Below are 13,340 nucleotides of genomic sequence, written 5' to 3'. Positions count from 1 at the left end.
ACAGGAGTACCAACATTGGACTTGCAGAGGTTTGCCTTCTCCAATGAGTCACGTTTTGAGCTCCATTGAACCGATGGACATTGGCGTGTCAGGCTTAAAATCGCTGAGAACAAACACCCAGCAACCACTATTGGACATACACAAGCTGGTGATGGCAGCATTATGGTCTGGGGAATGTTTTCTTGGTAAGGTCTGGGTCCCTTGATACTTCTGGAAGGCACACTCAACCAATATGGGTACCTCTCTATCCTTGCCAATCAAGTACACCCCTACATGTTGGCAGTCTTCCCTGTGGCCAATGTGATATTTCAACAGGACAACACATGTCATACCACCAGAATTGTTCACCAGTGGTTCACAGAGCACAACCAAGACTTCCAGCTACTTCCTTGGCCACTGAATTTCCCAGACCTTAACCCAATCGAGCACATTTGGGACCACTTCGATCGACATGTTCAATGACTGGATCCAGCACCACACACCCATCAGCAACTGTTGGATGTACCGCAGTCTGAATGGCTCTAGAAACCTCTAGCAACCATCCAGCATCTTACTGAGTCACTCACATGGTGTCTGGCTGCCGTTCATGCTGCCAGAGGTGGTTAATCTGGATATTAGCAGGTGATCATCATTCAGCTCCATTAGACTTCTTCTCCTGAAATATCAAAGAGCAGAGGGAGCCAAGAAAATGAAGAGTCATGCTGGGCACGCTACCTTCTGGCTCGGTGTAAGTATCTCCTACCCCACTGGTGCGTCCAAGAAGCAGGAAGGGATGTTTATTTTATTATTGACGGGAGGCCATTGTGTACCCTGTTGTTTTGAGTCTTTTAGACTTTTTTACGCGCATTCCATATATTTACAATCTTTCTAAATACAGTATTAATCAGGGCAGTAGAAAGGCCCGAAGCAGCGTGTGAAGACTGCTGCACACGCTGCTTAAATCGCCAGTCGGGCCCGCGGTAAGGGAAGAGGGGGGGCGGCAAATGATTCGGGTCCTGGGCAGCGGAAAGTTGCTGGGCTCCTCGGTGGGGGCGCTGAGTGGCCGCGATCCCTCTCCTCCCAGACACCCCCCCCCCCCCGGAGGAACGGAGATCGGCGGCTACAGCCGCTGGCTTCGGCGTCTTCTATCCACTGCGGCCAATCCTAGTGGAAACAGGAAGTAGTCAGAGAGGGCGGGCCGCAGTGGACAGAAGACAGCAAAGCCAGCGTTAGCGCAGTGCAGCGCTTTTCTCTTCATTTAAAAGCGGGTGAAGCGGGTGAGCCGGCGAGAAGGAGGAGGTGGTGGTTTTGGCAGTGAGTGAGGGTGGGAGGGGGGGAGTCGCCGGCTGTGCTGTGCTTTCACGATCTGTCCGCCGCATACGCACTCTGGCCACGAGGCCAGACCGTAAGCTGCGCATGCGCACTTCCTAGATACAGCTCACGGAAAACGGACGCACGCATAGAAAGTGCGCATGCGCGGCTTACCGTTTTATTATATTAGATTTGTATTCTCAGCACTGGAGTGACACCTAGTGGTTTATTCTTTTCAGACCATTCGAGATACCTGTTTGGGAGCCGAAACACGGACTGTGTTGGGTCATCAACTGGATACTTTCAATATAAGGACATCAAGTTTATAGGGCTTTTCATATATGTTCTTTTATTCATGTGTTTCTTTCTTTTAAGTTTATAAATTGTTTGTCTCAAGGTTGCCGTGTTCTATCCCATTCCCCACTTGTTCTTTCTTGGTTGGATTTTGCGTGGGGTTTCTGTTCTCTTTCCTCATTTTGTATTTGTTTATTTAAAACATTTATAACCTGCTTTAAACCAAAGCGACTCACAATTTACATACACATTTTTAATCATGTACAGTTAAAACAAACAAAATGTAAAACAGACAAAGGCAGCGCAAAGGTTAAGGACACTTTACCATATTTATCATAAAAAGGGGGCATTTAATTTGAGCTAATAGCATTGTCCTAGATGAAAAACGCCTGTGCAAAGATGTAGGTTTTAAGCAGTTTTTGCAAAATCTCAAGTTACCAGTCATAGCATTCCATAAGGCCAGCCTGGCCGTAGAAAAACAGGATTTTTTTTTTAGTTCTTACATATCGAACATTATTCATTCTCCCTGTATCAAGTAACAAACGATTTTCAGACCTCAGTGCTCTCGATGGTCTGTATATTAACAAACATTTTGCCAGATAATCCGGCAAAGTGGCATAAAGTTTCCAAGTTTATTTACAATTCGAAGGGCCAGCCATTAGCAAGTATCCGGTCGGTTTACAATACTAAAATAGCAGTTTAAAATAATTAAAATAAAGTGGGGAGGGATGTAGACAGAACAACAGGGAAGGGGGGGTTGATACAAAAGGAACCAAGGGAGGGAGAAAGTCAAAAATACATCGAAGTAAAAATTAAAAGGGTGGAAAGAAGGGGAAGGGAAGAAACAAACGGGGAGGGGCGGTCGCTTCTTAAAAGCGGTTCTTAATAGGCTATGGAGTTATCTAACTTGTGTTTTGATAGGCATCTTGGAACCAATTTCAAGATTTTAAATTGAACACGAAATGATACGGGCAGCCAGAAATATGGGACTCCGCCAGAACTCTAATTGTCCCCCCTAGAAACGTTCTTGCCCAAAAGACAATAAAATTTCACAATCATTAGAGTTTCTCTGCTTTAGGGGAAAAGCACTCATACATATTCTTGTGCAATTCTTTTCTTACTCAAACATTTTGAACCATTCTTGTTCCTTATTATGCCATCTGCCAACACTATAGACTTCTGCGTCTGCTGTACCGGTGGGAGAGGCTTGCGAGGAACAGAAAGCACGCGTTGCCACCAATATTCTGTATTGTCCTAGGTCAGGGGTAGGCAATTCTGGTCCTCGAGAGGCAGAGCTAGGTCAGGTTTTCAGGATAGCCACAATAAATATGCATGAGATAGATTTGCATCTCAAGGAGGCAGTGCATGCAAATCCATCTCATACATATTCATGGTGGATATCCTGAAAACCTGACCTGGCTCCGACTCTCGCAGACCGGAATTGCCTACCTGTCCTAGGTGTACAGTTGGATAAAGTGAGGCGCAGGAAGATAAAATAATTGTTATGTCTGTCCCAGAGCATTCTCCTGAGAATAAAGCACTGTAGTGTGTCACACCCAAAACATTATCGTAGTAATAGTGTACTATATATAATGTAACTGTTACACCCAGAGAAGTTCCCAGGGCAAAGCATGCCACCTCCACAGTAATATCATAGGAATATTGCATTGTAGTGTGTCAAAGCCAGACTGGGACCACAAAAACACTACACAATAGTGTTGTCAGCATTCCCAGAGAAATTCTGCACTACAGTGTTTAAAATCTAGAGCATTTCCCTAGGAATACCACATCATAATGTCCTTATCACTTAGAGCAGGGGTAGGGAACTCCGGTCCTCGAGAGCCATATTCTAGTCGGGTTTCCAGGATTTCCCCAATGAATATGCATTGAAAGCAGTGCATGCAAATAGATCTCATGCATATTCATTGGGGAAATCCTGAAAATCCGACTGAAATATGGCTCTCAAGGACCGGAGTTCCCTATCCCTGACTTAGAGGAATCTGAAACAATGACCAACAAGGTACAATAAAGGTGGGGGGGGGAAACAACATTTATACTTACAAATTCCTCTTGTTCTCCAGTCGCAGGTTTGAAATTCCATGTCACAGTTACTGACTCACCACTGAGGGGCGCATTTGTACCGAAAGTACACTTTAGTCGTGTTTCTGTGCCATTCAAAGCCTCCACATCCCCGGAGGTGTATATATCTATTGCCTCTACCTGCAGGACAACTGCAAGGAAAGATTGAGTATTCAAGAAGGATTCATGTACCTACTGTGTGCAATACGAGCATCTCATTCGATTCCTACATACCTGTCCTGCACATAATGACTTGTGCAACACTATTATTTTAGTTATGCTATGCAGAGAGTATCTGTGGATGGCAGTGGGTGCTGAGTAGAGGTCTGCACGGGAACAGGGATCGCGGGAATCCTGCGGGTCCCGCGGGAATCCCCCCTAACCCACGGGACTCCCACAGGGACCCCCCTCTAGCCAACGGAACTCCCACGGGGATGGAAGGCTTTGGAAACAGGGTTCGTCCATATAATATAATGGACACGTCAGCCTTAGTAAAAGAGGGGGTTTATAAGTTAATTATCTGAACAGAAAACAAAAAAAGGGTTCCACCAAAGAGATTTCACAAGGAAAACAGCAGCGCAAACACAAAAGAAACTGTGGAATTGATGATCCTGTCAGAAGTAATTGCTGCTTTTTATGGGGACGGGCGGGGATGGAGGTAATTCCTTGTGGGGATGGGTGGGGACGGAGAGGATCCTGACGGGGACGGGTGGGGACGGAGAGGATCCTGATGGGGACCAGTGCGAACAGAGAGGATCCTGGCGGGGACGGGCGGGGATGGGTGGGATTTCTGTCCCTGCGCAACTCTCTAGTGCTGAGCACCCCCAAAACTGAGTCCGGGGAAGGAGTAATCTAGGGAAGGGTAATTTGGGCAAACCCCCCCAATCATTTTGAAATGTTGGTGCCTGTGGAGGCTTCCCAAACTTCTGCCCTGTAGACAGTGATCTTGCTCCTACCCTGCCAAAAAAGCAATCTCTCACGTGCCCTGTGCAACATTCACTCTCAGCCATCTTGCACAGCTAGTGACCTCATAGTCAACTTGTGCAACACTACGATCTCGGCCACCCTGTTATGTAACATCTACTGTACTTATGTAGTGTGGCTCAATAAAAGAAAAAAAAAAATACAGCAAAAGGGTAAGGGGTTTAGAGGTCAAGAGGGCTAGCTTTACTGTTATCATCACAGGAGTCCACCAGAGACAATACAATGGCAAGAAAGCTTTGGGGGGAGAAAAAGGGAAGAGCCCGGAACAAGTCTCCAAAGAGATGGCTGATAAGATAGGAATAGAAAACATAATATTTACAAGATGGAAGGGCTCGGAAGGAGAAGAACAGAAAAACAAAAGAGAAAACAAAATAAGAAGAGACCTCCTTGTTTAGATATATCAGCAAAAAAAAAAAAAAAGTTATATGATGGAATTGGTAAATGGAAGAAATAAAAGGAGGGGCAGCAAGAGAGCAGAGATTCTGAATTAACACTTCAGTGCAACATTCCCAGAAGAAGGAGGTGTGAGGAGGAGCAGATATACGTAAGTGTCGGCTGGAAGCCAGTCTTTTTGTGAAAGGAAGAATTTAGATAGAACTGGCAAAACAGAACTTGGTCATGGCAATGTGGCCAGGTACATCCAAAGATATCACATGACTTTAGAGAGACACCGACAAGACCACTGGTGATAGGAGTGGTATCAAAGATTTGCCGAACTGATTATTTCATGTATTATTGCACAATACAGTTAATTGGCCTATGCAGAGTGTACCAAACCAACCCTGAAAATTATAGGCAAGAACCTATAAACAAAGACGATCAACATGCACCAAACAACGGAAAGGCAGAAAATTCATGGTGATGGAGAAAGTAATTGGATTCAAGTTAAGGACTACAAACCAGCCAGTTATAGAATCTGAATTTCTTTGAGCAACCAGGGATTTAGACTGGGGCAGGCAAAGGACATGGTACACCTCGTTCCTCCTTCCTGATGCAATGCTTATTTGATCTCTGATTTAACCAGCTCACAATTAAATTTTCTCTTTACCTATCCCAGCCTCTCCTGAATTCTCTCGTTACCGGTTTTGCCTATAGAAGCTACTTAGGAAATTGTTCCATGCATTCGCTACCCTTTCTGTGAAGAAATATTTTCAGTCTTTGAGTCTCTTTTTCTAGAACATTCTTTCCACTGAAAGTTTACTTCCCATACAGTATTTATACCTTTGAAATATCTGAAAGGCTCTATCATAAACCCCATTCTTCCTCCCCTCATAAGTCTTTTGATGTAGTTCCGACATGGTGGCTTTGGACCCCTGGCTGCCCTAAGGTATAAGGATGGCCAACTGCCTTTCTCTTCATAAGATGGTGCCACACTACAGCCAATGGTGCTAAACAAGTGATTTATCCAGCAGGGCAACAGCCTCATTTGGGATAGCTACCCATAGGCACTTATCTAACTTCCCCCCCTCCCCTCGTTACTAACGCGTAGCACGGGCTTTAGCACCAGCAGTGGTGGTAACTGCTCTGATGTTCATAGAATTCCTATGAGAGTCAGAGCAGTCACCGCCGCTGCCGGCGCTAAAACCCACGCTACGCATTAGTAAAGGAGGGGGTTTGTCCACTGATTAATCTGTCCCTGGACTCCACACCATATTTAATTTTTATTATGCACCCTTGTTCCGAAAGCCTCCAATCAAAATGGGTACCAGAGGCAATGGGACCGGGAGAAGCATAGTAACATAGTAACATAGTAGATGACGGCAGATAAAGACCCGAATGGTCCATCCAGTCTGCCCAACCTGATTCAATTTAAATTTTTTTTTTTTTTTTTTTTACATTTTTTTCTTCTTAGCTATTTCTGGGCAAGAATCCAAAGCTTTACCTGGTACTGTGCTTGGGTTCCAACTGCCGAAATCTCTGTTAAGACTTACTCCAGCCCATCTACACCCTCCCAGCCATTGAAGCCCTCCCCAGCCCATCCCCCACCAAACGGCCATACACAGACACAGACCGTGCAAGTCTGCCCAGTACTGGCCTTAGTTCAATATTTAATATTATTTTCTGATTCTAAATCTGCTGTGTGGCAGAAGTAGGACTGGAACTCTGATCTCCTGGTTCCCAGCTCCTTAAATCTCTCTTTTACTAAGCCATGGTAGAGGTTTCTACTTTGGCCCGGAGTGGTAAATGCTCTGACGCTCATAGTTTTAAGTTTAAGTTTATTAGGATTTTATATACCGCCTATCAAGGTTATCTAAGCGGTTTTTACAATCAGGTACTCAAGCATTTTCCCCTGTCTGTCCCGGTGGGCTCACAATCTATTTAACGTACCTGGGGCTATGGAGGATTAAGTGACTTGCCCAGGGTCACAAGGAGCAGCACGGGGTTTGAACCCACAACCCCAGGGTGCTGAGGCTGTAGATCCAACCACTGCGCCACACACTCCACACTCATAGGAATTCTATGAGCATCGTTGGACCATTTAGCACTCCAGGCCATGGTAGAAACCTCTACTGCAGCTTAGTAAAAGGGGGAGGGGAGTAAATAAAGCAGATTTTAGTCAAAAGGACATTCTAAAGCAAAGGCTTACACCAGGAGGTCATACACCTATGGAATGACCCCTTTGAGAATTATTCTTTCTATGACCTGTGCACATAAGTGCTAGTCATGCCCCTTCCAGGTGACACACCCCCTTGTAGTTACACGCTAGAATCCCGACATGCATAACTAGTGTCAAATAGTGCCAATTAACACCATAAGGACATAAGAATTGCCATACTGGGACAGACTGAAAGTCCATCAAGCCCAGAAGCCTGTTTCCAACAATGGCCAACTCAGGTACCAAATACCTAGCAAGATCCCAAGTAGTAAAACAGGTTTTCCGCTGCTTATCCTAGGACTAAGCAGTGGATTTTCCCGAGCCATCTCAATAATGACCTATGGACTTCCCTTTTAGGAATTTATCCAAACCTTTTTCTAAACCCTATTAAGCTAACTGATTTCACCACATTCTCCAGCAGTGAATTCCAGAGTTTAATTTATATGTTGTGTTTTAAATCTACTGCTTAGTAGCTTCCACACCACTCAGTATTTTATAGACCTCTATCATATCACCCCCCCCCTGATCCATCTCTTCTCCAATTATAGCCTGTACTTGGTAGTTAATTAGGAGTGGAAGTGGGGCCTAGTGGTTAGAGCTGCTGTTGTGGCACCCTAGGTTGTGAGTTGGAGCCCGGCCTGCTCTTTGTGACACTGGGCAAGTCACTTAACCCTCCATCGCCCCAGGTACCACCATTAGATTAGGTGCCTGCTGGGACAGATAGAGTACCTGATTACTATTCAATGTATTATAAGCAGCTGTGGGTGAATCTCTTCATGAGAAAGGGGGTTAATAAATAAATTATTATATTACCAGGGCAACTGCCACTGTTCTATAATGTGTGTGCAACTTTGCACACTGAATGTAAAATTGTGCATGAAAGTTTGTGAGATTAGGGGGCTAAAGGCTACACTAGGGAGAGATGGTTCAACATCAATGTGCTCAGGCCCACCCAGCAGCGGCACAGCCGGCTGTGCCTGACAGAGATCCCCAAGTCCCACTAACTGAAGACTCCCAGTGATCCAGGATCTCTTTTCCTCTCCCAACGCCCCCCCCCCCCTCCCATTATCTTTTAAATCCTTCAGTGCTGGGCCAGCGGGTGCTCTCACCAGCCCTCAGCCTTTGATGCAACCTGTTCATGGGACCAGGAAGTTGCATCAGAGGGAGAGCTCAGGGCCGGTACAAGCAGCTGGTATGAGTAGCTGCTTGCTGACAGCCCAGCACTGAGGGATTGAAAAGGTACTGAGTGAAGGGGAGTGAAGTTAAGAGATGCTGAATTGCAGGGGGGTGGGGGGGAGATACTTTAGAGGTACAAACAACCCATCCAAAATCAGGTGTCTGGCTATGCCCCTGATTTCAAGAAAACATGAAATAAATAGAGTGCATCATAGGGGGAAGAGAATATTCAAATAGGAAAACGAGGTAGACAGGATGAGCCTAATTACCTGACCTCATTTTTCTGTAAACTCTGAGCTATCTGAAGAAGTGATTGATTCTATCATTATTTTATAGTCTGCTCTATCTTTAAATTCTAGGCAAATTACAAATTAAACATATAAAACAAATTAAAACAGAATACTTACAATAAAAAACAGAGTCTAAATCAGTGTATCTCAGACTGTGTGCCGTGGCACTCTAGTGTGCCTCCTGAGATTCCAATTGTGCCACGACACACTGAGGAGGAAGAGAGGCGCCTGCCAGATGACTTCCCTATGCGGTACGGCATCAGCGCTGCCCGATTCGCCGAAGGCCTGCATGTTTCCCCCTTCTCTCTAGCATCCTTTGGCTTCCCAACTGGCCTCTCGGTCTCACTTTTAAAGCTAATTACAGCAGCCTGCAAAGGATCGTCGGTAGGTAAAATGATTACAATTAGTAAAGGGGGTGGGATCTGGGGCAGAGCTTGGGTGGGCCTAGGTAGGTCTGTGGTTGGGATACTCAGTTGATATTTGTTAGACTTAGGGGGTACTTAGCTTGAAGTAGTTGAGAAACACTGCTGTAGGCAATCAGCTGGCACAGGTGTCTCTCCTTCTCTCCGGCCCTCTTCCTTGTTGGCACCCCCTTACTGGCATCTCAGGGCCCATCTGGAGGGCCTCTGCACATGCGCACACACCGACGTGATGATGTCACGTATATATGTGATGTCATCACAACAACGTCCGCGCACTTCTGAGTGCCTCAGGCCATGGCCACTACCTTTAGTGTGCCCCAGCTTGAGAAAGTTTGAGAGACACTGGTCTAAATACATCACAAACATATGAACAAAATATTTAAAAAAAAAAAAAAATTCAAAATGTATTATGTATCTGCTGTGTTGACTGATTTATCTTGAGCACTCCTTTTTGGATGAATTTGTCCATGAACATCTACTTATGATAGAACAATGTCTCTCTCTGAGTAGAGAATGCCACGGGTTAACCATGGGGTAGGAATACAAGCAAATGATTGACCTTTAATTCCACAGAAAATGCAAATCCAGCGAAAACGAAAACTCTGTGGAGATGGTGATGTTCAAGATGCAGGCTTTATTTAAAATGATACAATTTGATAATCCACGTAAAGTATATCTAGGACCCAACACGGAACTGTGGACCCAACACGGTGTGTGTTTTTTGACAATGCTGTCTTCCTCAGGGGTCCCTAAAAGTCCTGATATGAGAACACGTGGATTAAAAACTGAAAATACCGAGTCGTAACTCTGTGCGGTTGAGGGACATGGACAGAGCCCACGTGAATGGGGTGGGAAGGGGACAGAGCTTGTGACCATGGGGACAAACTGTGTCCCCATGTCATTCTCTAGGATTAGCTCTAGGCTCTTCAACTAGATGAAACAGCATATATAAAATGCTACTATCAATTTGTAAAAGCTTAACACATCTTAGACAGCTGGATTCACTGATGGAAAAAAAACCTGTAGAAACTGCATTTGGATTTAAATTAACTACTGTTAAATGACATCATTTGTGTTTTGTCTGCCTTTGACATGGTGGCAAGAATCTTGTCTGCTGATCAGATTCCTACCACCTGCACCATCCTTCCATCATGTGCCCAGCTGCTCAGGCATCTTACTGTTACTGCAACAGATTCATCCATCATTGTTGGCATCAAGGAGCATTTCCAATATTTTAATAGGCACTTATTTTCCTGTTTATCCACTACACTGTGTTGGTTTTCTTCTACACCCATGTCTGAAAGACAAGCCAATTATCTTCCAGATTATGTAAAAATACAGGCAACCAAATCTTTGGGAGAGTTCTAGCGAAACCAGATCATAATGGAAGGCTCTACTTATGATTTACAAACAACAGTTGAACAGAATATTGTCCCTTTTTATACTTTAATAAAAAGATTTAAATATAAAATAAGTGTTCAAGGCTTATGCAGGTGAGATCTGAGTCCACGGAGATGAGATAAGGGTGGAGACAGCCCGCGGGGAAGGGGATAGGGTCATTCTGTAAATATTTTTAGGGTCGGTTGAGCCATCTACTTTGTGGCAGACACCTCTTTTTTGGATTCTGGTGGGTTTTGTTTTTGCATGTTTCCTTTTATAGTTATGTAGTGTATTATTATTATTATTGCTTTGTGTTTTAAAATGGTTATTGCTCATTGAGCATTATTAACATAGGTTTCCTAAATAAAAAGAAATAAGTATTTACTAACATCATAAATGAGAGCAGATCAAGACCCAAACGGTCCACCTAGTCTGCCCAGCATTTACATTCATTATCTGTTACAATAATTATATTCTGAGGATGCCTCAAAGCAGTAAAATTTGATATGAACTGGGCAAATAATAATAAAAAAAATAACTCACAAGATCTGAGTGACACCAGTGAAAAAATATCTCCCATCCATCCCCCTTGAACCATATGGCCAATAGCAGGAACCTGCTTAAATCCACATTTAACATTTTCCATAGGCGAAAACGACCCAAGGTTCTGTCTGCCACTAACCACCACAAGGACCTAAGTTTTTAAAACAATCGAGTGGTGCTAAACTCGAGATCAGTTGCCCCTGATTAGACAGTGAACAATTCAGTGAAGGGGGCTGAAGCGCCCACTTTGCCCTCATTGCACCCACAGAGCTGGCGTCTTAGCCATGTCAATAAAATAGGGAACCATAAAGAGATAAGAGGAGACAAGTCAAGAGGCTCAGTGGACAGACAGAAGAAAGACCCAAGAAGGCTTCAAGCTTCCTACTACTTATAATAATAACTTTATTTTTCTATACCGCAATACCATTATTAGTTCAATGAGGTTTACAGAAAAAGAAACTGTATACAGACAGCGATAATACAAAAAATTTTCAGAATTACTACATCAGCCAAATGAAGTCAGAAAAATTTACTAAAGAGACAAGTCTTAATTGGCTTTCTAAACGTTTGATACGTGCAGGCATTTGGAATGAATTCAGTTCATTCCATTTGCCTGCCTGAAATGAATGTCCGGTCAAGAAATCTCTTCTAAATACAGCCCTTCAAGGATGGAAGTGCATCGGAGTCGAGAGAGGAGAAAAAGGCTGGCAGAGGGAGAGTTGTGTAACCCGATCGCTTGCCTTGCTCTCTGCTTGAACACACCTAAACTTGTCCAACTGAACATGCAGAGGCCTGTGAGAGGGTTAACTTTCGCTACTCGCTGGCTTTATTTTATGATCAAGGTACACCAACTTTCTGGCAGACCGCAGAGATCAAGTCAGGTGTCGTCCTCAGGAAGCCCCGAGGGGGGGGGAGAGAGTCCGAAGAGCTTACCTATAACTTGTAGTCCGAGCAGGAATGTCCAGCGCCCACCCAGGCAATCCATGGGGGGAAGGAAGGCACTGCGCTGGCCTCACCGGGCCGAGAGAGAAAGAGAGCTTTAATCGGGGCTGCAGTCGAGAGAGCCGAGGGTCTCCTCGGTAAAGAGAATTAGGAGGAAACGTCTGCCAGCAAAGTGAATTCCAAGGGATCCCTGTTTTTCTGTCCCAGTTGCACAACACCTCCCGAGAGAGGTAGAAGGTGGAGTTACAGTGATCCTCCTGCCAAACGTAGGCAAAGGGAACAAATACAGACCCAGCTCCATGTAAGAAATCCCCATGGAGATAAAGGAAATTTTGGTCAAGTGGATTACAACCTGGGTAAAACCAGGATCTCCAGGATCTAGGGCAGACCACCTTAACCCTTTCAGGACCAAGGGACATATTTGTCCCATAACTTTAAAATCCTATAAATTTTGATTGGGATAGTCTACAGTTCTAAATTTGATATGTACGGATTCCATATGATACTGCCTTTATGTAAACAAACTGGTTCCGACATTCATTCATTAGCGTCGTTGCCAGATTGACGAGAAGATTCACTTGCCACACTGTCCATAAGCCAGAAGTTTGATTTAAAAAAAAAAAAATAATGATATTTCACAAAAAAAATCAATTTTTTGGCATCTGCAAGCCCTTTTTACCATAAAAATGTCGTCAAAACCACAAAAATTGGCCTACTATCCTTATGGTCCTGAAAGGGTTAAGAATGGAATGCTCTTTTATGATAACAGCAGGCTGTCTTTCAGTAGGGAATCCCCATGCTCTTTCACCCTCTCTGTAAAGTCCTGCCCCCTATGATGCAGTACACTTCTCCCTCCGTATTCGCTGTGATAGGGGATTAACAGAACCGCAAATAGAGAAAAACCGCAAATAACTTTTTCATATGTTATTCGCTGTTTTCTATTAAAAACCATCGTGAATATAGTGAAACCGCAAATAACATGGTGGGAGACCTGGTCTGTTCCTGAAGGAGAGGCAAAACATGGTGAAGAAAGTGCTGCGAATCAGCGATTTTCTTTGTAAATGCTTGGAATCAGCGATTTCTCTATGCAAGCTGGTGTAATTTGGGGGAAGGAGCCAGCAAGCTAAAAACCGTGAATAATTGAAACTGCGAATGCTGAAACCGTGAATACGGAGGGAGAAGTGTACTTTTCTTCTGTGGGTGGGGTTGGCAGAGAAGGACCAATGATGTCAGCATAAGGGGAGGGGACTTCCTGCAGAATGACAGAAAATTAGTCAAAACAGTTGGTGCAAGTAACAGACCTAAATGGTAGGCAAGATAGTGGAAGCTGCTGCAGGGAGTGAT

At 44.3% G+C, this 13,340-nt stretch overlaps 1 protein-coding gene across 1 annotated transcript in view; it reads right to left on the bottom strand.

The window, feature by feature from the left end:
- Positions 1-12,236, bottom strand: part of MPZL2 (myelin protein zero like 2) — a 32,661-nt gene extending 20,425 nt beyond the window's left edge. Inside the window, exons 1-2 of the mRNA XM_033919420.1 lie at positions 11,988-12,236; positions 3,646-3,815 (exon numbers count right to left, since the gene is read on the bottom strand). Coding sequence (XP_033775311.1) covers positions 3,646-3,815; positions 11,988-12,039 — 222 coding nt within the window. The 5' untranslated portion in view covers positions 12,040-12,236. The remainder of the gene's footprint in view (positions 1-3,645; positions 3,816-11,987) is intronic.
- Positions 12,237-13,340: the final 1,104 nt, after the last annotated feature.

This window comes from Geotrypetes seraphini, chromosome 13, assembly GCF_902459505.1.
Source record: "Geotrypetes seraphini chromosome 13, aGeoSer1.1, whole genome shotgun sequence".
In the NCBI taxonomy this organism is placed as follows: Eukaryota; Metazoa; Chordata; class Amphibia; order Gymnophiona; family Dermophiidae; genus Geotrypetes; species Geotrypetes seraphini.
Note: the sequence above shows the minus strand (reverse complement) of the source record. Positions and strands in the feature narration are given on the sequence as shown.